Consider the following 26,954-nt stretch of genomic DNA (forward strand, 5'->3'; position numbering starts at 1 on the left):
ATTAGGCATCAACCACACAGTTAAATGTGAAGCATGAAAGTGTTTTAACTAACCCTTTTCCTCAGGGTAATACGCAAGTATGCCTGGGCTGCAAATGAGAGAGATTCTCACAGATCTGATTTTCCTGCCTGAACAGATAAACACACATCATTGTAATGATAATGTTGATGTGGCTTTTCCTGCTTATGTGCAAAAGAGACTTCCAGCTATTCATGTTACCTAAAATATATATTCCTTACCAGATAGATTATCTCATATGGGTTTCAACAATGTTTGCTGAAGACATAGAAACTTGGGAGCAGGTATCTTTCAAATGTCAAAAAAAGTGAATTTTTTAGAAACAGATTTAATTTGAGAAATTTATCTAAAACCTAAGATAAATTTGTTCAAGGACATGGAATTGGTTATCTTTCTTTTCAACAGCAGCAAAAATAGCTATAATCTATAACCGGAAAATGCTGAATCTTCCCCCTGTTATGGATTGGTTGTTAAGAGACAAGGGACATGGTTTACATGGAAAAATTGACAACTTTGTGAGTAAAGGCACGTAGGCTGCTAAGAGCTTTATTGAAAAGTGAAGTATGTAATATTTTGGAACGACAAAGTGCCAAAAAATCTACAACCATAGATTTGGGGCAATATTTAAGGACACTCCTTTATGATGTTTTAACTGTGAATGAAGTCCTGTGTACTTAAGTTGACCATGTTAAAGAGATGTTGTTAATTGAACTTTAATTTATTCAACCTTACTCATTCCAATGAGAAAATGAATAGACATTATTTGATGAATAGATCTTATTGCACTGATTTTATGGGCTGATAGCCATTTGGAGACTTGGAGGCATTTATTTTAGTGTTCAACACTGAGCATCATACAGCTTCACAGACACTTTGAAGAATGTACACTGGAACCTACGGTAGAGGCTTTCCTTCTCGTGAAGTCTTCTGTGGCATGGTTTGCATGTTTTTATTCTTAGAATATGTATTCAGAACACTTTTAAACATACCTCTTGATTTGTTAAAGTCATTACAGAGTGGTTTAAAATTACTTGAACTGTATCTTGTTTTTGAACCTTTTATTGTTGTTTCTCAGCCTGAGAATGAGTGATATATCATACAAACAATTTGAATTGGTTTCAATAATTAATTACAGGAGAGGACAAAGAACATCAAAGGGGGGGAAATGAAAGCAATCCATAAGCTGGTGTTGTTGTCTCTGTCAAGGGCAATTAATATCCTAATCTAACCTAGGGCAGTTGAGACCAGCGCATGGTATGCACAGATGTTGACAGAATGTGGAGTCCTGTTAACCCCTTTGGGGTCTCTATCAAGCTCTGTCTTGCTATCACTAACAGCAGGGGGTCATTTGAAAACCAGGCTCTTTAGAGAAAGGGGGGTGGATTCCACGCTGTGAATCAAAGTGACATTGTCTTCTCCTTGTATTTAGCATCTCTATTGTTATAAAACATGTTCTGCTGCATGAAAAGATTATTTTACTTCTTGAATTATGTACATATTTGGTTGATTCCCCTCATCTGAAATAAAGATAACAACTGGTGTAATTTGTTTTCTATATACCACAAGAAAAGCAATTTTGTGTGTGCAGATATTTTCCTATGTCTACCAACTGTTTGTGGTCGCTATATTTCCAGTAGCTAGAGTTTCAGAGAAATGTGGGCATTAAATGGGAACCATGTGGTAGGGAGTAAAAGATCACTTCCTGCTTTTAGAACATTAATTGATGAAGCCCTTCTGACAAACATATTCAGTCTTTGGAATTGTGATAAAATATAGAAGCAGCAGTCTCTGTTGAAGAGAGTTTTATTTCTTATGGACATTCATAGAGGGAAAATGTAGAATACCATCCTCTGTTGTTTACATAAAGGTAAAGGGACCCCTGACCATTAGGTCCAGTCGTGTCTGACTCTGGGGTTGTGGTGTTCATCTCGCTTTATTGGCTGAGGGAGTCGGCGTATAGCTTCCGGGTCATGTGGCCAGCATGACTAAGCCGCTTCTGGTGAACCAGAACAGCGCACGGAAACGCCGTTTACCTTCCCACCAGAGCGGTACCTATTTATCTACTTGCACTTTGACGGGCTTTCGAACTGCTAGGTTGGCAGGAGCAGGGACCGAGCAATGGGAGCTCACCCCGTCACGGGAATTCGAACCGCGACCTTGTGATCAGCAAGTCCTAGGCTCTGTGGTTTAGTCCACCCGGGTCCACACAGAGACACTTTATTGATTGCCAAGTATACTTGCTATATTAGATACATCTCACCTACTGGGGTGTGGAGGGGTGGTAATGCTGAAGGAAATAGGCTGACATTCTTGAAAGTAGCCGGCAAAAGAGAAACAGAATTCTGCAGTTGGCTGACAAAGAGGACATTGGCAGAGTTCAAAGAAGTACAGTATGTTGTTTCTTTTGAGAAAACCAATTCTGCTTTACATGCTAGTGCTAGTTGTCCAGTCCACCCCATGTTTATTTTCAGGCAGATATTGTGGAAACAACATCTTCTCCATAAGGCTGTCACAAGGAAACAGATATTGTAAAAAGCTGTCCCTAAACTAAGTTTGTGTGTGTAGTAAAGATAAAGGTACCCCTGCCCGTACAGCCCAGTCGTGTCCGACTCTAGGGTTGTGCGCCCATCTCACTTAAGAGGCCAGGGGCCAGCGCTGTCCGGAGACACTTCCGGGTCACGTGGCCAGCGTGACGAAGTTGCTCTGGCGAGCCAGCACCAGCGCAGCACACGGAAACGCCGTTTACCTTCCCGCTAGGTAAGCGGTACCTATTTATCTACTTGCACTTAAGTGTGCTTTCGAACTGCTAGGTGGGCAGGAGCTGGGACCGAAAGACGGGAGCTCACCCCGCCGCGGGGATTCGAACCGCCGACCATACGATCGGCAAGTCCTAGGCGCTGAGGTTTTACCCACAGCACCACCCGCGTCCCTACACACACCCGTGTGTGTGTAGTACAGAACAATAAATTCTCTGTGTTGTTTTGCTCTTATCTGCCTGTTTGCATTTACTGAATGTTATCAAATTATTCTGGTTTATTATAGATTTCTAGTCACCACCTCTGGATTTATTCTAGTGTGTTAGTGGACTCTTAATGTGAAATTCCATTGTTGTATGACCACACACTACCTCTCTTTTTGGAGGCATTTGTCTGATAATAGGCAGCAGGGTGAGGCAACTGTCCTTTTAGGTCTATGAACAGAAGGAGGATCTTGTTATTCCTGTCCATCCTGTCAGTGCACTGCATGCAAAGTGTCCTCTCTTCAAAAATGGTTTTAGAACACCCAGAAACGAAGAGATAAACCCATGTTTACTTCTGTTCTTTAAGCTGGATATTGTTACCAACTTTCTCTTTCTTGATATTTGAGCCCGTTGCACCTATAAAATGTTGTCAAGGGGCTCTCTCTTTCTTTGGAAGGAATTGTCAGCAGCAGCGAGGAGTGTTTTCCCCCCTGTCAGAACCTGCAATTATATTATTCGTAAACTTAGTAAGGGTACAATACTTGGTAATATATGAAGGCTTTAGATAGCTTTTTTGGCTAATAATATGTGTTACTGTACCTGGGTGGATAAAATCACTTAAAAAAACCACCCACAATTTAAGTTAGTGGGCGCCTGTCGGTCGGATCTCAACAGGAATGCCGTTTCTCAAAACAGGGGCAGGCAAATGACTGCGGAGAACGAGGAGGCTACTGATATTGCAGGGAATCTGAAGGAGAAGCCCTCCCGCAGAAAGCAGTGACCTCCTTGGGCATTTGCGTGGAAGAATTGCGCACCATACCCGATTTGAATCCATTCCTCAATGGTGGCTAGGCATGCGTTTAATCCCCTTAATCGGATACTCCGAGGGGGACTCCCAGACTCCTATGCAAACCGGGACCCTACTTCGCCGCATCTGCCCGGATTTACCACAGCACAGGCGCCCACGTTGCTGCTCCGACTTTCCCCTGTAGAGGGCGCGGAAGAGCAACAGTTTTTTGTAATCATCGACTTCAAAAAAAGAAAAAAAAGGAAGAGATTCCTGGTCACGTGACGTGCCCGAATCCTCCTGCGCTTCCTTTCTGGGCGAGGGCGGTGCTCGCCTTCTCCCGGCGGCGTTGGCTGCTTTCCGCCGGGGGGTCACGTGATGAGCCCTTAGGCCCCTCCTCTCAGCTGCTGGGCTTTGGGGCGGTGGGGCTGTGCTGGCCGCGGGGGCTGCTGGGTAATCCGACTCCAGAGAGGGAAAGAGAAGGAGGGAGGCGGCGGCGGCGGAGACTGGCGTCGTCGGGGAGGCCTTGACCCCGCCGCCCTCTCGCGTTTCAGCGCAACCCCGGCTCGGCGGCCCCCAGACATGGAGCGGCGGGGGAGCCGGAGATGGAACTCCGCCTCCGCGCCTTTCTCTCCGCGGTGATCTCCCTCGGCCTGCCCCTCCTCTCGCCTGTGGCGGCGGCGGCGGCTGCTGCTTCTTCTTCTGGGGCCTTCCTGGGTCTCCTCACGCCCGCCCGGCGGTGGCGGCAACCGGGAAATGGTCGGGGTGTAGCGACGGAGCCAGCGGAGGTGAGTGACCGGGCGGCTCGGGGCTGAGCTGGCGCCGCTGTCGGTGGCACTTGGGCTGGGGCGAGGCAAGGTAAGGTAGGCCCCGCTTCACCCCCCCCCTCAGGTAGCGGGAAGAAGGAGCCCTCCCTGGGGGTGGGTGAGACGGCCCCTCCCTCCTCGCTGCCGAGGGCAGCAGGCTCTTATTACACCCCCGTCCCAGACACCCCCCCTCATAGAAAGCGTCGAAAGTCGCCTCAGGATGTATCTCCCCCGCTCTTTCCCTCTTCTTCCGGGAGCGGTGGTGGTGGTGGATGGGTAGGCATTTTCTGCTTCCGCTCCTCCCTCTCTACTTTGGAATGGGCTTCCTTTCTTCGCTTCTCCCACGCCCCGGATTCTCCCCGTCCTCCCTCCTTCGAAATTCAGGGGAGCTCCTCTCCCTTGGATCCCTTTCCTGCTCTGTCGGTTACTGCTCTCCGTACTTCATCCTTAAGCGAGGCATCCCCAGAACGACTGCTAGCATAGGGATAAGCACACCTGGTTACTAGCGCTTCTCTTTCTCTCCCCCCCCCCATATATATGCCGTATCACATAAATGCACACACGTGAGGGCTTCTGATGATACATTGTGTGTTCGAAGGATGGAAGCAGAGATGGGACGGCACTGCCTTTCTTTCCCAGAAGTGCCAGTAGCTTGAGATAAATGTGCATCTGAGCTTGTTCTTGGATGGTTTTGCTAACTAAACCACCACCACCTCCTCTATTGCAATAGTTGGGTTTTAATCCCACTCACTCCAGTGATCAGTCAGCAGTTTGTTCAGTTTGTTATGTTGTTGAAATACTGAGTAGCTCTTAGGACAGATCAGGCAAAGCGATTGTAGATTTGTAGATTCTGTAGATTGCTTTTTGAGTGAGTTTTCTGGCAGATCCTATCTGTCTATGTCAGCAGAAGTTCCTCTAAAAGTGATATGGGGATTTCACCATCTCTTTTGTTACTATACCCAAAGCTGCAGTAGTCTCGCCATTTGAAGGAAGTACTGTCTTGATCTCTGTTACCCCACACAGAATCTGAATTTGAAATGTCTTATCCAATGTAACAAGGATAAGATACATCTTAACTGTATAACTATTAACTCTTTAACTGTAATACTGAGGGCAGGTTTACATAATACAAGTTCTGTATTTGTGGGACATCCCAACTGTCCTTAACAATGAGTATTAACAAATATAACATGTGAATTGCGTAATTGTGAACAGAGCAGTCCTTCCGCAAAGGTCTACTATCACTGGAACTCCTGCTGGCACAGTTCATGTGTTGTGTTGATCTCAGTACTGTATGTACACCTGAGTAAGAACAATCATAATTACTTGTGCAAAAAATGTATTTGAACTGCTTGTGTACAAGTATGGAATGGTAGCTATAGTTTGGATGGGATCCAGAAAGCCTTGGATGATACAGCTCTGGGCCAACAGTGTTGATAGAAGAAGCTTTCAATTGTGTTGATCTCTTTCTAGGCAGCAATGAGATGTTAATGAGTCAGACTTAGTTCCTTATCATCTGTTGAAAGAGCTTGACTCTGGGAAATGTGAAAAAGAAACATTTTACAATTTACTATATTGCCTTAAGGAATCAGGACAGTATCCCTGCACTGTGATTTGAAATGTATGGTGTTGAGAGTGAGAGGAACGAAAGTCATTCAGCAAAGAGTAGTGTTCCAAGGAAAATACTGCTCAGACAAGTATCACACTTCTTTCCTTTTGTTTATTACTGTGCCTGTTACCTTCAGCAATTGACTGTTGTTTATCAGGCTGATAATTTAATGGGGACATTTGGATTTAAATCTCTTGAATCCTATTGCCGATAATAGGATTAAGCTAGTTTAAATCTAAATACTTTGCTTTAAGTGACGGTGAGTTCATAACCTAAGCCCCACAATTTGTTTGGACTAAATTTTCTATATATCACAAAATCAAGGCTAAAGAATCTCTTAGCTTACTTTGTATGCGCTTGACTATTACTATGGGATGTACCAGAACAGAAGTTTAACAAAGACTCCACCAATACTTATGAGATTACACTGTTTATTGTCAATAAAGTTATGATTTCCTCCTGACTTAAATCTTGTCTCAAAGCTGCTGTAGCCACAAGTGGGGGCTGATTTCTGGTTTAAGCTCTTAAGCCCATATGTTTTCCTCTCTGCACATAATAGCCTCTAGATTGGAGCAAATTTAAATTTGGCCTTCAGCACAGGGGCAAAGGGTTGCAAGTCCAAATTGCCCCCCTCCTTAAAGATGTCATGGAACTCACATGCCATGTATAGGTTTATTTTTTTACCTGAATGGAACTTAAGTTTATTCACCCTCATCTTCTCTATCACTGACCCGAGACGAATAGAGAGATGACACTGCTTCACCAGGAGTTGACATTTGTCATCAGTATATTGATAGCCAGGTCAGGTAGCCAGCACCAGTTGATGTAAGTTTTCTGAGTAATTTTGAATTAGAAAACTATTTCTCCTCTCCTTACGTATAATGTGTGTGATTCTTAATTTGCAAAGTATATATGCTTTCTAGGGAAAATGACCTGTTAAATTGTAGTTTAATTGGTATGCAGCAGGGAATCCATTTGGTGATTTTATCCTCATCTTCAGTTCTAAACTGATGATATGGTGAACTAAAACCTGTCCTTAGATCTTTGTCAAAGGCATTTTTTGGGAGACAGGGAGTTGTCTTGGTTAGGCCAAAACTTGGATGAAGAGTCTATATACTTCCTGACAGAAGATCCCTGCCAGTGCTTGTGTCTTGCTGTGTTCTCACTGTTTAGTTATTCTAAGGTAGATTGCAGTCGTTGTCATTTTAAAATATGTGACTTCCCAGTAGCAAGTGGCAATCCCATGAAAGAGGTCAGTGAATAGACATAGGCCTCCCTAGTCCATTTCTAACATTTTATTTTCTGGAGCACCCTGGTTCTCATAATATTTCCTATAGAATGTACCCTGCCCTTTTATGATTGTTTGTCTGCAAGGCACTATATTCACTGACACTGTATAAATAATCAACAGTATTTATCTCTTCTGTTTTAAGAATCAGGTGATCATAGTTTGAACATGCAACTAAAAATGAACTATATGCATAATCAACAGCTGCTTCCCATTTAGTGATGTTTGGAAATGCTAAGGGCATGAACTGCCACTATTAAAGTGTTTAAATAATATCCTAATAAATACTAAACTAATACCAAATTTCTGAAATGAGCTTTGACCAGAAACCATGGTGTAGCAAATTTAGTGGCACTCTGCTGACAGTAAGACTTTCATTAGAGGGAAAGGGAGGAAAACCTCCCTCTGTATTCCACCCCCCCCCCCCAAAGATTGCTCTAGAGCAGGGGCGTCTAACTTCCAAGAGACTGTGATCCACTCACAGATTAGAAAACTGGCAGTGATTTACCCTGTTTTTGGGGTGTTCAGGTCAAAGTTGTTGAGCTTCTTTTAGGGACAAAAATGTCAAAATTGAGGAAAGGGGAAAACTCACTCACCAAAACATTGCTAAGAAAATAATCTGTCTCACAACGAAAAGTCTGTCTTCCATTACAGCTATCATGTGAAAATGGAGGACAGGCCAAGGGGGTGCTGCTGGATGCTCTGATGACAATGCAAAGGAAAAGGAGACTGTGATCAACTGGAACCTTCCAGGGATCAAACAGTCGATCCCGATCGACCTGTTGGACACCCCTGCTCTAGAGGATCCTCCAGTGTGTCAAGCATAGCAACTGAGAGGGTCTGCCTTTGTAAATTACAAACTGCTTATTGACAAATCAATGGGTAATGCAAGAGGTCTTCGGGAGATGTGGAAAGGAGATCCTAGGTATCAGCACTGTGAAACATGACAGGTTTGATAAGGTCTGGCCCTATTTTATAAGTTACATGAATAACTCACCTGCATCCACTGCACCATATGACAATGTGGAATTACATGGATATGAAATTACCTGTTCATTGTGTTGCTTAGTGATCATTGTATTGTAACAGGAAAATATATTTTGCGTTTGTATATCCCTGGTCCTGAATGGGGTAACTGTGCCCCTGAAGGATCAGGTGCACAGCCTGGGAGTCATTCTGGACTCACAGCTGTCTATGGAGACGCAGGTCAATTCTGTGTCCAGGGCAGCTGTTTATCAGCTCCATCTGGTACGCAGGCTGAGACCCTACCTGCCCGCAGACTGTCTCGCCAGAGGGTGCATGCTCTAGTTATCTCTCGCTTGGACTACTGCAGTGCACTCTATATGGGGCTACCTTTGAAGGTGACCTGGAAACTACAACTAATCCAGAATGCAGCAGCTAGACTGGTGACTGGGAGCAGCCGCCGAGACTATATAACACAGGTCTTGAAAGACCTACACTGGTTCCCAGTACATTTCCGAGCACAGTTCAAAGTGTTGGTGCTGACTTTTAAAGCCCTAAACGGCCTCGGTCCAGTACACCTGAAGGACCATCTCCACCCCCATTGTTCTGCCCGGACACTGAGGTCCAGTTGCGAGGGCCTTCTGGTGGTTCCCAGAAGTTAGAGGGAACCAGGCAGAGGGCCTTCTTGGTAGTGGTGCCCGCCTTGTGGAACGCCCTCCCACCAGATGTCAAAGAGAAAAACAACTACCAGACTTTTAGAAGACATCTGAAGGCAGCCCTGTTTAGGGAAGCTTTTAATGTTTAATAGGTTATTGTATTTTAGTGTTCTGTTGGAAGCCAGCCAGATGGGCGGGGTATAAATAATAAATCATTATTATTATTATTACCTTTTAAATCACACTGTGACTATTGAATAATATTTATTAATAATTTCAGAATTACAGAAAAAAAATAAAAATAAAAAACAGCACTACAATACATAAAAAGAAGAAAAAACGCAAAACATAAAAACCAATACATCAATACAGTAAATTTTATATATATATATATATATATATATATATATATGAAAAAGAAAAAAGGAAAGACACAAATCCCATATAACTTCCATTTGCTTGTTTCATTGACCTCTCACCTCCCTTTTTGTATTCTAGTTTAGTTAGTTATTTCAGCAAATTCTTTCCATCTTTCTCAATTTTTATTAAATAATTTATCTTAACAATTTAACCTATTAATTAACTCAACAGATCCTTTCCATCTTTCCCCATATTCTGTTATTCAAATTACCTTAAGTTATTTAACCTTATCTTACCATAAAATACCTTAAAGCTTGAAACTTAATACTCATTTATACATAACCCCTGATATCATTTCTGCTAGAGTCATATAGTTTCATTCCAACATTTTCCCTAATATTCATTAATTTTAGGCTAATTCCCTAATTAAAAAGTTTTCTTTATAAATTTTCTTCCAATCTTCATCCAACGTCTCTTCTTCCTGGTCTCGGGTCGTGTCAGTCCTTACTGTCCATTCCATCTAGTCCATCAACCTGGAAGCCTTATGTCCGAGGCCCTTAAGTCTCTTCCATGTCCCTTCTGCAGATCTTCTTCTTCTTGTTTATACTTGCACTTTTCCTTGTCTTTTGTTGGTCTCTTTCTTAATTTCTTTCCTTTCTCGTTGAGGAGTAGGTCTCTGGGGGGTTCCAACCCAAAGTTATCTCCGTCTCCCTTCATCAAATCAGCCCATTCCCCACAGTCCCACTCCCCACAGTCATCAATATAATCCAAAAAATATTTGCGAGCATATTTCAAAGTCTCTCCAAAGTCAAAAGCCTCCTCAGCTCCAGACTCCCCCTGGCCCACTCCAACTTCAATCTTCAAAAACAACGGCTTATGCTCCTGTGGGGCCTTGGGCCTCTCCATTTGTATTATTTGAGGTGCATCCGCAACCTCCTCCATTATCTTCTGCACTTGCCCAATCAATACAGGTTCCTGAGTTGGACCCTGGGTGATTTCTGTATCACTATTCACTGATTGTCCACAGTTATTGGCCACAACGGTCATCAAATCCATTTTCTCATTCATCAGATCCATCTTCTCATGCATCTGTTCCAGCAAAGCACTTGTCTTGCATAGAGCAAGCACCAAAACTTCCTTCATATTTAGTCAAGGTCAAAAGGACTAATCCCACGATCTTAATCTCACAGCTGTGGCTGCAGCAACAATTTAGCAAGCTCCCTCTAGAGGAGACAATTTCTATTTGTATCCATCTTTTTAAGGCAAGTCCAACAAAGAAAAATTACTTTCATTTTTTCAGATATTTTGTTTCTTTAGAATGCAAAAGGCAACATTGGAATCAGTTTATTTCTCTTCTTTAGCTATCTATCAAAATATTCCGTTCACAGTCAATGAACCTCTCCAGCAATTTCTGTCTCTGACACCCCGTTCCCAGGTTAGAGACGATGGAAACTTATCTTTCTTCACTCCCTCTCCTGCAGGCGTTACACAAAGTCCCCCCCCTTTTCTCCTGCTTCCAAGGGGGTTTCAGTAGTTGTAAATGAAGGAAATTTAGGCTTTTTTAACGACTTTCCAGGCTTTAGCTTACAAGGCTTTTGCTTCAGTCTATATACAAAAAGCGGAAGGCGGACTTCCTGTTTTGAACCTTCCCGCTTCGATGTCAAATTAAGATATTTCTTGATCCAATTTTCCGTTTCTACTCACGGGTACTTGTTTTAGATCCAGTTGTCCACAGGAAAAAGTCAGTGCTCTCCGGCGATGGCTGTGCGGCTTCACTCCGTGAAAGTAGCAGTCAGTTCGCAGCACCGCGCCGCTCACCCCACTTCACTCCGGAATCCCAAAAAGGGGTTCCCCGTGAGTAGGGGGGGTGCTCCAGGTGCCCTGCCGAACCCCACGTTCCCAGGCTTCCTCCGCCTGGGATTTCTAGCGGGTCCCTACCTTCGCCGCGGCGGGAAGACCCAGTTTCCACGGAGCTAGTTCCTCCAGTCGGAGGAACTCCGCCATTCACCGATGACGCTGACCTGGAAGTCCACGCTGTGACTATTGGATTTGAATTGTTTACTTTTTAAAAAACCTTTAATACAGTGATTCTCAAATGGTGTGGCATTTGACATCAAGTATAGTGGGAAGATTCAAGGATAATAATCAAAGAAACATTTAAACATTTCAGTGTAGTATAGGATCATAATATGTTTTTATTTTCAGAATATGGATAAATATTTTTTCAAAATGAGAGCAAGAGCATCAAGTATATTGAGGACAATCCTAGTTGTCATTTATAATTATATTTTTGGAGTTAGTCAAATTCTCATGTAGCTACATTGTTTTACACTTTCTGGATGTCCCATGATCATATTATAAAATAGTTGTATTCTGTGTTATAAATTAAGCATGAGCAAATTTTCTCTGGTACAGAGAAAAAGTTTGAGAACCACTGCTTTAATAAATACCTTTTGGGGGTGAAATTTCTTTCCTCCCAGTACCACTGATTGAAGTCCTGCTGTCAGCTGAGCAACACCACTGGACACAATCCACTGTGAATATAAAACTATATATAAAATTCTGAAAAGCTGGTACCTATTTATATCCTTCTCATATTTTACATAGTGAATATATATAATAGCTCACATAGTCCTATATATAAAAGAGACTTTTTGTCTTATTGTTGAAGCAGTATTGAATATATGCTTCCCATCCTTATTCTGCTTTCAGATAAGATGGCAATATTGGCAAGTAGGAAGGAATAACGTTATGGTGAAGTAGTTAAGTGTTGTTTGTCAACAACTGGAATGTGTTCATGTAGTCATGGATATCATGCTATGGCAGGTGCATAAGCTGCATACTTACAAATGTCTGGGCAAAAGAAATGCAGCCACTCAGGCAGAAATGGATTGAGGAATTGAAGGATTTGTATAAGATTTACTGGGTAATACATAAAGAAGTGGAAGTAAGGCATTGTGTGTACCAGCCTTCTGAATTAACCCTCAAAGTTACTAGCCTGCAAATAAATAAACAACCAGCCAATGTACCTTTGAGGGGTAATTCAGAAGGCTGGTACACACAATGCCTTGTTCTCTCCTCACCTGGTTTCTGTGCCGGATGTGCAGAAAGGGGCTTCACTGCCTGGTTGATGAGCATAGAAGGCTTGTCAGTAAAGGCATGGGTCCCTGTTTCACTTCATCAGCTCATTATGTTTTTTTGTTGAGCCACACAAGGAACAAAGCACTCTTCTCTGTGTGTCCAGAACAGAAGCTTAGTGGACTATCATAGCAACCCAACCTTCCACTGACAGACTCCTTGATTTCCGTTCTAGGTGAGGAGGAGGCAAAGTGCCCTCCTATACAACATAAAACTGAGCAGACTGCCAGAAGAAGCGGGTGGGTGGGTGGGTGGGTGGGTGCGCACACACAAACAAACAATATGTAGCACCCTTAATTGAAAAATCTCAGGATGCTTAACATTAAAATCCAATTGAATAACCATGTACTGGAAGCAACCATTTTACATTCATCCAATTGACACACAACCATGCACACGCTCATCATTACTGAAGCTGTTCTTAATAGTTAGAGTAAAAATGTTAGACTGGGGGAAATTGAGAGGCTCGGGTAGTGAAGAATGAATGCAAACAAATGTAGCTACATGCACATGGCTTAATTTTAGTTGGGAATGTGGGTTAAGGTTAGGGCAATCCTATGTTACTCAAAAGTAAGTCCCATTGCTTTCATTGAGAGTTCTTTGCAGCTAAATGTGTACTGGAATGCAGCTTTAAGCCCAAAGCCGTATAGAAGAGACAAATTTTGGGCTGAGGTTTGAAGGAAATTGGACAGTGAGGAAAGGGGATGGGAACATCAAATGGCAACAGAAAGGCATAGAGGGTCACCATTCAAAGTGTTAGCAGAGTGTAATTGTGACAGTATGTTAAGACTTAAGCTTGTGGCCATATGACTTTGGAAAAGTTTATGCTTCAAGAGAGTTGAGCCAAATTCTTGTTCATTTTTGCAGTTAAGTGAGATAATACATTGGAGAAGATACTAAAATTGTTGATGTATTCATAAGAAGTTCTGCTCAGTTAAGAAGGTGATGATACCTTTGTAGGCACCAAATTCCTGAGCAATGAGAGAGCTGTTAATTCCATTGTGTTTCTACAGTACTTCCACTTCTTGCCATAGTTGGTTTCTCAGTCACCTGACATATATCAAATAGTCTTAACCTGATGATTTGATTATATGACTAATGTTACATTAAGGCAGTGAATAAGCTATAGTGGATAGTAATGTCCAGACTGTGTATTTGAATCTACAGAGAAATGATGAATACCTACATACTATTGGTTCACATATATTTTTGAGTTTACTTAATTATGGAAATAAGACAATACATCAGGAACTGTCAGAGCTATGTACATGGGCATGTAAAAGCATGCCCCACAGAAACTCTGCATGCTAATCATTCTGCTGTAACCACAAGAACTAAGAGTGATATCTAAGTATGCCATACTCAGATTAGTTCCATTGAAATCAGTGAACTTGTATAACTTAAGTACATTCTGAGTATGACTAACGCTGGATATGACCCTAAATATCAAATTCTCTGGAATAATATCCAGCTTTTCTCCAAATAGTGTTGATATATTAATTTCTTTGTCTTGTGGCTTTTGTCCTGAAAACTGTAGGTCCTATGAATTAAGTGAAGCTCAAGTCATCCATTGGTATAAGGATAACTGAACAGGAAACTGTTGAAACCAAAGACAGTTTGTTTTATTTCAGTGATAGACAAAGCTGATAAAGGTTTATTAGAGCTTTCAGAATGAAAGTGGATGAAGCCAACTTTGAATGTTGTTTTGTTGTCTTTTAGCTTGCTTTTTGCTTTGTTGGTGAAACAAGGAACAGCCAGGCTAGAATAATCCTCTGTATTTTGAATGAAGTAGAAACACTTTTGGAAACAGACCAATGCAACTATAACTTTACTAACTTCAGTCAGCAGGGTTTATCATAACTGGGGAATCTCGTAACTGCAACCAAGCAAGTTGGCAGCATTTTTATGCTTCCTTTGGAACAATGAGGTTTCAATTATAGAGAAACTGTCATCTCTGATACTCGCATAATATTGAGACTTAATCATTTTAATTCATTATATTGTTATTTGACAAAGAATGTCACATGAAGCCATATTTTATCCTGTTATCAAATAAACTGATATTTATTAAAGTGACAGAGCTTCAGACCTGGTATTAAAGGTGAGAGAAATAAACATAACAGATTATGGCATTTAATTGCGAACTTGGCAAACTATGCCCTCATAAGTTTATTCTGCATTATTACATTCCTGGCAGTTTCAGCTGAAATACGATTTTTAAAAGCCCCTTTTGTGTGCAAGATTATAACAGCCCTATGCCAACATTATTGCTACGAGTGAGGCAGTCTGTAACTGATGCTGACATGGATGCCTGTATATATCAGATACATGCATTGATACAAGTTTGCTGTGCATCAAAGCCAACCATTGGATACTAAACTAAAAGATACCTGCCTTTGAAAGATAGGGACACATTCTTGTGCACAATGGGTATATTACATCACTTATTTCAAGAGTTTTTGAATTTCTTACTGAGCAAATGTATTTACCCTTAGCTTTCAGAAGCATATATTATATCAGAAATGACCCAAAGGCCTTCAGTTAATTAATAATGCCTCCTAGGGTGGTGCTCATATTTTAGAGTGGAGGGTAGAACTTAGTCCTTAATAATATCTTGTGGATTTTGTATTGTCAGTTGTTTTAGTTTTTTCCTGATTTTAAATTGTCTTTTACATACTTTTGTCAGGTCACTTTGAGACTTTATTGTAAAAAGTAACTGATAAATGAAATAAATAATTTGCTCATTTTAGATTATACAAGTTTGTGTAGAACTGTATTAGCTCAGCATTTACATGGTATATTGAAATAATTTCTTAGATCTGCTGTACTTCTAACTATTTCTGGTGGTAGTTAGGTGGATAGGCATCCTGTGGAATAACAAAGACCTAGTTATTTATAGCTGTGCTGGAGCTTATTTATCATTCGTAGCCAAATATTGGCAAACATAGCTCATGTTGCATCATGTCTAGTTCACTGGCACTGAATGTGCTTTTGCTTATGAAAGCATTTAAACAACAAACCATTCAAAAGCCCTCAAGACCACTGAAATGGTGATCTCTTCTCAAGGAGATACTTCAAAACTCACTAACATTCTTTAATAGAATTTTTAAATCTTGTTTTTCAAAAAGCCTTATACATAAATGCGTAAATGCTTGTATTTGTGTTTTGGGCATGAAACATGGCAGTTGGCTATACAGTACATTCATTTGATTTGAATAGCACTGCGCTGTATCTCAGTGATACTGCATGTGCTTTGCATCCCAAAAGTTCCAGGTTAAATCTGACATCTTGACATAGATCTGGGAAAGACTGCCTGAAAGTGGTAAACCCTGGAGAGCCACTGCCAGTCGGTGTGAATGGTATTGAACTACATGGACCAATGGTATCACTCAGTATAGCAATTTTGCATGTTCTTAAGAGGACAGTACTGTAGTTTAGAACGTATTAGGTAATGACAGGGGTGAGTAGGAAGAAATGAAACCACATCCAAAAATGGTGACATCCTTTGACATCTTGATATCCTTTATCCTACCAATTTCCTAGTATGTGTGATGTGTGTTGTTGTTTTTTTGTTGTTGTTTTTTGTCAAATGAAGGTAGAATGACTTTTAAAGATTGATATGTAAACTTCTGCCTTTGGGCAAAATGCTAAGTGTTTCAGAATAAATGTTCTTATTGTCATAGAACAGGGGTCAGCAACCTTTTTCAGCCATGGGCCGGTCCACCGTCCCTCAGACCATGTGGTGGGCCGGACTGTATTTTTTGCGGGGGGGGGGGATATGAACAAATTCCTATGCCCCACAAATAACCCAGAGATGCATTTTAAATAAAAGGACACATTCTACTCATGTAAAAACGTGCTGATTCCTGGACCGTCTTGCAGCTTTAAAATAAATAAGTAGAGTTTAATTTTTCAAAATCACCCTTTCATAGATAGTTGATGGTAGTGAAAGAATGTATTTAACTCTGGTTTTAAGACTTAGTGTGTCACTTCATTTGATCTTCAGTGGTGTTTATCCTTCTACCTTCCAAGTATATTTGCCTGAGGACAAGCTTAAGGTTTGAAAAGTCACCTGCAATGTTGGTTTTTAAAGATAATTACTGATTGAAGTTTGCTTTTGCTTTTGTTATAAAGCTTCTAATTTAGTAAATAACTGTTGCTGTTTTGCCTGCTTAAAGGTTAATTAAAGTTACTAAGTTAATTGTTTGCCTTCTAGGCATGTTTCAAATAATACTCTTTAATATAAAAGCTAAACATCATAGCTAGAGAAATTTCATGATTTCCTAACACATTCTGTCTTTAATATTCATAGTAATATTTCTCATTCTGGAAAAATGGTGCATTTTGTTTAAAAATGTTGGGTAGTATCCAACACTGCTATTCCGCTAGTGCAACAGACTTCCACTTGCACAATAAAATCCTCTCTGCAGCCCTGGCATACCCTCCACATCTGCTCTAGAGGGTTGCAAGACCCTCTGGAGAAGATTTTGATGGTGTGGGGGGAGGGGAAGTCCCATAAGTCACACTTAGCATTAGATATAATCCATTACACTGGTACCTCAACTTATGAATGTGATCCGTTTCAGGGTGCCATCCGCACCCTGAAAAGTCTGTAAGTAGAGTGTTGCTACTGCGCATGCGCAAAGCACACAGATTGCTTCTGTGTATGCACTGAACCCGGAAGTAAACACTTCCGGGTTTGCCGCGTTCATAACCTGAAAAGCTGCAATGTGAAGCAAACGTAACATGAGGTATGACTGTACTTCCATTCTAGTTTATAAAGGAGGGTGTTACTGAGAAGGCAATGGATTATACAAAATACGTAAAGTGAGATTTATTCCACTAGCTGTTAATGGTTACATAAGATTCAGTTTTGCGATGAACCTTTGTGAGCTTTCCAGAACCTTTGAGAGTTTACTCGGCTCAATCTGTGACTGGGAGGAGTGGATTGACTATAAACGTTCTGTGCAATAAATAAGTCATCAGCCAGATGTTTCTTGTGAAGAAGCTCTTCACTGTGCCCCATCAAGTGGTTATTAGTGGCAGTTAAACTTATTGCTCTGGAAATCTTGGGGTGACCGCATACCTATGTGTTTAGAAGATACTGCACATTAAATAATCTCTTTTTATAACAGGAGTGGGGAACTGAGGGCTGCATTCTCTCATGGAAGAACTTCTGGGGGCTTCATGCCACTGATGAATGAGTCCAGAGGCAAGAATGGATTGTGACTCTTGCCTTCTATAGTAGGCTACTATCCAGTCACACAAAAGCCAGAGGTTCTATACCCACACCCTCCATCTAGGTTACCAAGAATCATTGTTAGAGGTCAAGGACATATTCCAGCCAGGCAGAAGCACTCAATGTGGGTGCAGAGCAGGCCTGGGGAGGGGTGTAGACTGGGGAGAGGGACTTGCCCAGGATGAATGCCAAGGGTGAGACAGAGGCCTAGAGGGCTATATTTGGCCTCTAGGCCTACAGTTCCCCACCCACACTATTTAAAGTAAGTGAATTTCATGGAGATTCCGCAACTTAACTTCCTTCTGCTTGTAATAGACTGACAGCCTAGGCAGAAGTCAAATTATTGTGAAAATAGTGTTAATTGAAGTTGACTTAAGAGGATATCCAGCTTTGTGATCAGAAATGTACTCATTTAATGAGGTTTTCCTGCCACCATTTCTTCACAGCAGCCCATGCACCCTCAAGAAGCCTCTACTGAAGGTTGCAGGACTCAGGAAAGGCCCAGTACAGTATGTGACATGGGCCGCAGTGGGAGGGGGCAATGACCAAAACCTAGATGGAGGCAGGTTGCACGTGGTATCGCTCTAGATGACTTTTGGGAAAGAAAAGTGGTGGCCGCTGTGAATTAACCCTCCCTTCCAAATTTGTTGTCTACCCTGCCCTCACCTTGGAATTCCAAACTAAAACTCAGCCCTAATTGAAAGTAAGTTAGTGTTCTGACTTTGCACTCAGCACACAGTGTTCACAAACTTTCTTGTAAGTAGAATCTTGTTCTTAACTTAGATGCTTCCTTGAGCTTAAGGGGAATCCTTTTAGATTTATGGCTTATATTTAGAGCAGTAGGTCAAATTAAAGCAGTGTTCTGTTCCGTCAGATGTCAGTAAGCCTGTTTTATAAGGGAAACCTTCCAAGTTCTTAACCCACAAGGATCAGAAGCTCCTATTCAGGGAGGAAGTATAGGCATTTTTAGAGGTTGTTGTAAATTTGGAGATGTTTACTGAAATGTGTATTTAGAGTAGAAATGTCATTTTTAGGGAACCTAGAAACAGCAAAGCTGAGAGCATGCTACGGAGGATGGACACCAAGGAGGCTCTGTTGGGGACAGAAAGAAAGAAAAATGAGGTAGATCAAACGTAGATGGCAATGTTGTATATGGGAATGTGTGTTCATAGGCTGGCTGGTGGGAGGTGATTTGAATAACCATAAAAAATAGAAAGCTGAAGTTAATAACGTGTTTAATTTGGTAAAAACCTTTGATTCTCTTCTCGATTGGCCTATTCTAACTATGCAGGTAACATGATCTAAGAGTAGGAGTTTGTTTAAATAATGCTTTGCGGTTTTACATATCAAAGTAATTGCATAAGTTTTACCAGTGTCATATCTGTAAGGCAAGTTGTAGTGTAGAGGCAATCCCTATCTTAAAAAGAATGTACCAGAGGGTGTTAAAGGGGAGGGGGGTTCATAAGACTGTCCAGGGGACAACCCTTCATCAGTTCCTTTACCTTTGTACCCATTTAGGTAATCAAATTGTTTTTGTTCATAGCAACATGAACCGTGAAGACCGGAATGCGCTGCGTATCAAAGAAAGAGAGAGGCGTAATCAAGAAATTCAGCAGGGTGAAGAAGCCTTTCCACCTAACTCTCCTCTCTTTGCTGAACCATATAAAGTTGTAAGTGCATGAGGTTTTTTAAAAATGCAGTTTTTATCTCACTCCAAATTAAAGTGGTTTGAGTTTTTCCCCCCTGTAATACAACTTCAGTATCATATGGTTTCATTAAAATACGAATAAATGTCATTTATATAGTGGTTCCAAGTCTTACATCCTCAAAATTCCTGTGATGTAGGCTAGAGTCTACAAGAGACTTCACTGTTGCTCTAGACCTAGAAAAAATAAAGAAACCTGGAAGTTGTGTTGTTATGATTTGAACGTTTTTAAAGTAATGTTGCTGAAATATAAGATTACTAGAATTTTATGACTGCTCTGGTTTTAACACAAGGACATTTTATCAACATTTTTTTAAAAAAGAAAGAATTAAATATCTCATTATGATAATATCATGAACTATCCACACTTTAAACTAGCTTGCAGTTGAACAGCCTAAATTTGAAGTTATAGAAATGATAAATGTGAATTAGAGCCCTAAAGTATTTGAACAGATAATTGTTATAAAGTACTCTTGCCTTTGTAGTAAAAGAGTAATATAGCATATTAACATTTTTGAACTTTGTAGACAGTAGTCTATTAATTACAAGTAATTGTTGGAGTTTGATGTTTTTAGTCTGGCTCTTTATGTGTAAGGTTCACTAGTTAATATTGCTAATTTGCTTTGTTCATGCAGTTAAATCTAATTGTAGCTGTTGTGAGTAAGATTGAAACCAAACTACAAGGAAGACTGGGTTATGAAATACTGTCAGTTTGAGAAATTTGGGTTTTGTTTTGTTTTGTTTTGTTTTGTTTTAAATACTGACTTGTTTTTGTGAGGCTGCAAATGTAACCCTGTACACCTCTCTTTCTGGCAACAGAATGGTTAAAGGTTAATTTTTTAAAGTTGTGTGTCATTTAGCATGTGCATTTCACTAACAGTGACATATTTTCTTCATATCCCTGAATTTAAAGTTAACTTGGGTACATGTTTCCCTTCCTTCTCAATACCATATTCCTTCTCTGTGTTCTTCAAGGTGTGGTTACTGGACAATCAATACCATCTAATTATTTTGGTCTGTGATTTTTAGTAGTTAGCGACTCATTCAAGGTGCTTGTCTCAAAGTGTGTGCTGTTTATTACGAAAAATACATATGGTGAAGGGATTTGTGTTGACTAGTAAACATTTGATATCGGGCAGCCTACAGAATACATTGGAACGAATGTATCTATCCATGGTGAAGTGGGAGTAAGGAGACCCACTGTTTCCTTTGCCATTTGTGTGTACATCAGGTTAAAATGGTTTTCTTTCAGGAGGCCTTTGCATTATGGGTGCTGTTTTCTGCTCTCTTGTATTTTAATCTATGTTTTAATTTTTCTCGGTTTCATGCTTCATTAATTATTTTTGTAAGCAGCTTTGTGATACATAGTAAAAAGTGTGGTATAAATTTCTTAAATAATAATACATGAAACACGACGGAAGGAAGGCACAATGACCTGTCTGTCTGATCTTCTTCCTCCTTCAGCCACCTTACATTTAAAAATGCCACTTAAGATATCTATCACACTGCTCTAGTATAGGCTCTTAGCCATGTTATATATGGATTGGCCTGGGCAACGGGGGCAGTTCTAGAAGGGCTGAATTCACCCCCAGCTATAAGATTGACCAGTGCTGATTTTGACTAACAATCACTAGAAAGAAAATCTTACTTGCTTCTTCTATCCTTTAAAAATATTCATAGGAGTGAAAGAAGGGAAAGTAGTCATTTATGTTTTTAGTCTTGTTTTTTAAAATTACATGCATGATGGAAAAAGATAGATACAGTGTACTGAAATGCTAAGTAAGAGGAGTACAGCTTAAACTACCTGAAAGGCATGTGAGTAGAGATCATAATAATTAATGAGTTTCAGTTATTTAAGAGGATTTTTTAAATTATCTATTTATCTTTGTTGCTTGAGCTTTACTACTTTTAAAAATCTGACTGGTTTCTAAATGTGCAAAAACCAGTTTTCAAACTGTTTCTTCAAGCATAAGAAGCTTTTAGAGCCTTTCTCATTTTGCTCCCAGAACCATACAAATCCTAATGAATGTGACGTCTTGGGAATTCCTAAGAAAGCATCCTGAAAGCCTCTGTAAATGGAGATTTTGCCTTTTGGTCCTTTGAACAGTTACTTAGCAGAACCAGGAAAGACCCTTAAATGTTCTGGTTGAGAGGCATGTAGAGGGACCGCTTGTCATGGCCACTTTGTTTGGTGAATGGTAGCATTAGAAGGAAAATCTGGTTAGGGATTTACAGAGAATCATTTGTGCATTTCTGGAATGATAAATATAATGGGTGATATCCAATGGTGCCAATTCACAAGCGGAACATATTTCTGCAAGAACAGTGTGACTTCCCTTCTCCTTCTCCTCCTACAGCTCCCTGCATGCCCCCCAGGTCTGCTCTAGAGAGTTGAGGAACCCTCCAGTAAATTGGAGGGCACTAAGGCTGCAGGGGAGGACAAGAGAAAGGGGAATTTCACTGGTGCAGTGTTGGATATTTCCTAATGACTACGCTGTTGGATTCCTTAACTGCAAGTTTTGTTTCTGTACAGTAGGGGTGAGGAACCTCTGGCCCATATGCCATATGTGATATCAAATGTGGGCCCAGGTATCAATGTGGTGTCAGAGGAACAATTGGAACCTGAAAGTGAGTTCCCTCTTGTGCCTTTGCTGGAACAAGACATGCTCCAGGATCTTCAAGTAGTTTGCATTGAAACCACAGCAGTGGTGTTAGTTAAACTGCTTCCTGCTCCTAAATCAAATCTCTTTGAAAACGCACTGGGAGCACATATTCAGAGGGGCTCACCTTTCACTGTCAGATGGGTAGCCCCGCCCACAGCTCAGATTTAGCTGGGGGGGAGGTACAGCAGATACTGATCTAGACTGCTGGGGGAAACAGTCTGCCACCCTTGCTGTATAGGATGTCAGTATGATATGAAAATGTTCTTCTGTTTTAGAAAAGAGATGTTTCTAATATATTATTTATACTGCACATCTGAAATGAGGCTTCTTTTGAGCTTTCTAAAGGAAAGGACACTTTCACAGGAGTAGAATAAATTGCATTTTAATAAATAAGTAACCAGTAATTGCTGAATCTTGAATATTTTTGTCATGAATATGGAGTTTGTGGAATATTCCATCTTCTAGTAAGAAACAATATGATTCAATATGATTGAAGAGCTAGATATAATTTATATTGGTTTTAGTAATAAACAATAGAGGGCGCCTCATCAGTTAATTAAACTTTAGTTTACTGGTGGCAATTAATAAAAGTGCACAGTACTGTTAGTATATTCATGACAAAATGAATTTTGGTGAAATCAGTAAGCATTAGCCATTGTGGATGGCAGATTAAGTGGTTTCCACGTTAATTTTATTTTTGGTGCAAAATAAAGACTGACCGCTTTATTCTGTAGGTAAATTTCAAATATATGTTATCATAAAGGACATTCAGCTGACCCAAAAGTTTAATTGTAGAAGGAGTGTATTTTAAAATAAACTTCTGCGTCATGTTTTTGTTCCTTACACAGACCAGCAAAGAAGATAAATTATCTAGCCGTATCCAAAGTATGCTTGGAAACTATGATGAAATGAAGGATTTTATAGGTGACCGGTCCCTCCAGAAGCTTGTTGAAATTCCTAAACCAACAGTACCATCAACAACAGATGAAAAATCAAACCAAAGTTTCTTTGGTGATCAGAGGCACAGTACTGGCTCTCATCAGAGCAGCAAATGGACGCCTGTAGGTCCAGCACCTAGCACTTCTTCCCAGTCGCAGAAACGTTCCATAGGTTTACAGAGTGGACATGGTGGCCAGCGCAACAGTGGCAATAACACTAGCAGTAGTGGGCAAAGGCATGACCGTGACTCGTATAGCAGTAGTGGGAGTAGCAGTAGCCGTAAAAAAGCCCAGCATGGATCTGAACATTCAAAGTCCCGTTCTTCCAGCCCTGGAAAACCACCTGCTGTTTCTTCTCTGAACTCCAGTCATTCCAGGTCTCATGGAAATGATCATCACAGCAAGGAACATCAGCGCTCCAAATCTCCGCGAGACCCTGATGCCAACTGGGACTCACCCTCCCGTGTCCCTTCCTTTTCTAGTGGTAGTCAGGCTTTCCCTCCTTCGCTTATGTCTAAATCTAACACAATGTTGCAGAAGCCTACTGCCTATGTAAGGCCTATGGATGGTCAGGAGTCCATGGAACCAAAGCTATCTTCTGAACACTACAGTAGCCAGACACACAGCAACAATATGAATGAACTGAAACCTGGTAAAGCACATCTAACAAAACTGAAAATTCCGTCTCAGCCACTTGACGTAAGTTGCCTTAAAAAAATTAAAATAAAATAAAGCTCATTTGTGCTTATTCCATGGATAAGAGAGACTGCTTAGAAAAATACTTTTATTGACATCTGAGTTGTATGTAAGGAACACACCTAACTAAAATGCAGTAATTTCTTTTAATTTCAATTTCTTTGACAATTGAAGGATTTACCGCTTTCTGATCTGCCATGATTCTAATAACTGGGCATTTATGCTGGTCTGGCCCGGCACATGTTTTTCCTTGGGTGTTTCAGCTTTAAATAAACACTAATGTGACATTATTATTATTTTATTTACAACTCAGTTGAGCACCTGCTCAGTCATAGTGGAAGATAAAATTGTGCTAAATATTGACTTTTAATAATGGTGTTTTATTAACAAGCGTATAGCAGCCTCATCTACTTCCCAGTCACAAATGACTGGTTGGAATTCATTGCTTCATGAATGGGTTTGCACAACAGGACTTTCCCTTCCTTTCCTTCCTCTACAAGCCCCGCCAACTCCGGTACTTAAACTGTTCTGGAGGGTTTCCAGGCTTTGAGGGAAGTCCAGGAGACTGCAGGGGCAAATGAAGTCCCATTGCACATCCAAAAGTCCATTCGGCTCACACAGAGACAGTATTGGATACAACCCTCCTACTTGGTCATACTCAGAGTAGAATAATTGAACACCATGTAATTGAACTATTACAGGTTAATTTGAATAGATTGATTTCAGTGGGTCAACTGTGAATATAACTGACTTGGACATAACACCCCGTTTGAAAAGAAAAAGTGAGAGAATGTGTACTGTCATTGTTCTGCAATGTCTTGCACGTTAAAATATAATTAAGATGCCATCTGATATTTAATTTCAAATATGAAACAGTATTCATATGGGCATTTAATTTTTCATAGATTACTATTTCATTTTTATTTTTTTGTGCTGGATCTGACAGTGCAAAAAGAAATGGATATGAGAAACTGGGTTCTACCTTCTTCTTCTTCTTTGGCAATCACTCGTAGCCGAGTAAGATTGTCTTCCATAAACACGGTTTTAACAATGAGTGCGTAAGTGAAGCATTCATGAAACAGGAACGTTAAAATTATATTGCTTAGATTATCATTTTTCTCAGAAATTTAAAAAGTTAACAATAGTTTCCCTCAGCTGCATACATTTTAGGAAACTGATGAGAAATACAAAGGTGTGAACAAGTTATGAAAAGATGTTTGTAGAGTCTCTTTTCATCTGCAGTATGAAAGCTGCTCTTTGTACCTTAATACTGAATTTGAATCCCATTTTAAGTAATTTTATAATAATTGAATTTTCTAGAAGTTTCATAACATTGAATTACAAATATGCCAGTTATGTTCTGATCATTCATTTGTAGGCATCAGCATCCAGTGACATGAGCAGTGTGGATGAAATTCTAAAAGTAAGTTGTTCTCTTATTCTGGCTTTTGAGATTTTCTTGCTTAAATGTGTTGAATTTTTGGAAAAAATCCAAAATCAATTACCCCTGTATATTGCTTAAGATTTCATTAAAAACCAATTATCCTTTTTTTCTCTTCTGTGTACCATTGGTATCCACCAGTTTGTTCTCTATTTTTAATAATACTTTCGGATTATTTTTCTAAAGTCTTCCTTTGGTAAAGTCTTAAAATATTTTAAAAGAATATTTTCCTGCATATGCAAATCAGTATGTTTTGTTACTGTATTTTCTCTTCAGACATTAAATAAAAAGGTTATTTACCCCCCCCCCCAATTGATTGAATATGCATAGTGGGAAAGCATATCAATATATTAAATTAGCAATAAAACTGATGGATTAATAAATAGATGTTTTGTTTTCCTTGGAAGGTTTCCTTAAGTCAATCAAATAATTTTTGTGTATCCTGCATGAAAATGACATTGACGTAATTCTGAAAGACTAATCACAGTCAGTCTTGAAAGAAGATTGTTGTAACTTCCTCTCCACTTATTCCTTCCAATTCTCTCTGGTAAACCTAAAGCTTTTAGGTTATTTGGTAAATATAGCAGTTTCATTTAAGACTCTTAGTACAAATGAAGTAGAATCCCATGGGTGTTACTATTCTGAAGAATGACATATACCAGCAGGACAGTGAGGGAGGCAATTCATTCTCTCCTTTGAAGCCTCCCATTTTTGGGGGGGCGGGGTGATGACGAGTGATGACTGTCGTGATTAGATGGGACCAAGGGAGAATGCAAGGAACGATTGCTAAAAATGTCTCCATCTCTTTTTTCCTGATGGATGCCTTTTGTCAGTAGAACAACATCCATTGGATTCCACCCATAGTTGGTTCAATTTATCCCTGTTCACAAGGCTAACAATTATTTTTTAATTCTCTGATCACAAAGTTTTGTTGGGATTGGTCATTGATAGCGTTGTAGTAAAGCAAATACTTCGGCTTGTGCAAGGACACCCCCCCCCTTTCTCTTTTCCCCTGCAGCCCCCTGCAGCCCTGTAAAATCCACTTCGGAGCATTTGGGGAATCTTCCAGTCAATCAGTAGGGGACAGGAGACTTCAGGGGGCATGAGAAGAGTAAATCTTATTACATGAGTTGGCATCCTTTCCCATTATTTTAATTTAAAACACTTGTAAGCTGTGCTTTTTGGTTTGCATTAAGTTAAAGGTATAATGGTTTCTGGAATCTTTGGTTTGTGTTCTGAACAGGAGATGACCCATATTTGGCCACCGCCATTGACAGCTATTCACACACCTTGCAAAACTGAACCTTCAAAGTTTCCATTCCCAACAAAGGTCAGTGGATAACAGAAAGATCATGATTGCACATGGCAGTTGGCTGATTCTAAAATAAGGAAGCTACCTTTTGTCGATCAAGATTTTCATCATTTAATTATAATTATTACAGCATTGTTCATTCTTTGTTTTTATTGGCTTCATGTTATATTGTTTGCTTGAAACTTCTGCTTTGGCTTTATTTTTCCTTAACTCTGTTTGCCTTTCATATTGAACTTATTATAATTGTGTCCTGTTCTTTCATCTAGAACAAATTTACATACCCTTTTTAACAGGCATGTTATTTCATGCATTCAGAACATTAGGTCATATGAATTGTTCAAATTCTCTTCCTGTCAGGAAGCTCCAGCTATGCTGT

General features: G+C 40.2%; 1 protein-coding gene across 4 annotated transcripts in view; it reads left to right on the forward strand.

Moving 5' to 3' along the window:
- Positions 1 to 4,211: 4,211 nt before the first annotated feature.
- The window catches only part of AFF4 (ALF transcription elongation factor 4), a gene marked incomplete at its 5' end in the record, with an annotated part of 52,480 nt that continues 29,737 nt past the window's right edge, over positions 4,212 to 26,954 (forward strand). The window contains 6 exons of one of the 4 annotated variants that reach the window (XM_080997099.1): positions 4,413 to 4,552; positions 18,858 to 18,945; positions 19,367 to 19,493; positions 23,040 to 23,828; positions 25,204 to 25,248; positions 26,510 to 26,596. In XM_080997099.1, coding sequence (XP_080853225.1) covers positions 18,941 to 18,945; positions 19,367 to 19,493; positions 23,040 to 23,828; positions 25,204 to 25,248; positions 26,510 to 26,596 — 1,053 coding nt within the window. Of the gene's footprint in view, positions 4,553 to 18,844; positions 18,946 to 19,366; positions 19,494 to 23,039; positions 23,829 to 25,203; positions 25,249 to 26,509; positions 26,597 to 26,954 lie in introns of those variants that run through there. The other 3 variants (XM_080997100.1, XM_080997097.1, XM_080997098.1) reach the window with 3 other exon arrangements.

The sequence above is a fragment of the Podarcis pityusensis genome (assembly GCF_964106645.2).
Source record: "Podarcis pityusensis genome assembly, chromosome: 2".
Taxonomy (NCBI): Eukaryota; Metazoa; Chordata; class Lepidosauria; order Squamata; family Lacertidae; genus Podarcis; species Podarcis pityusensis.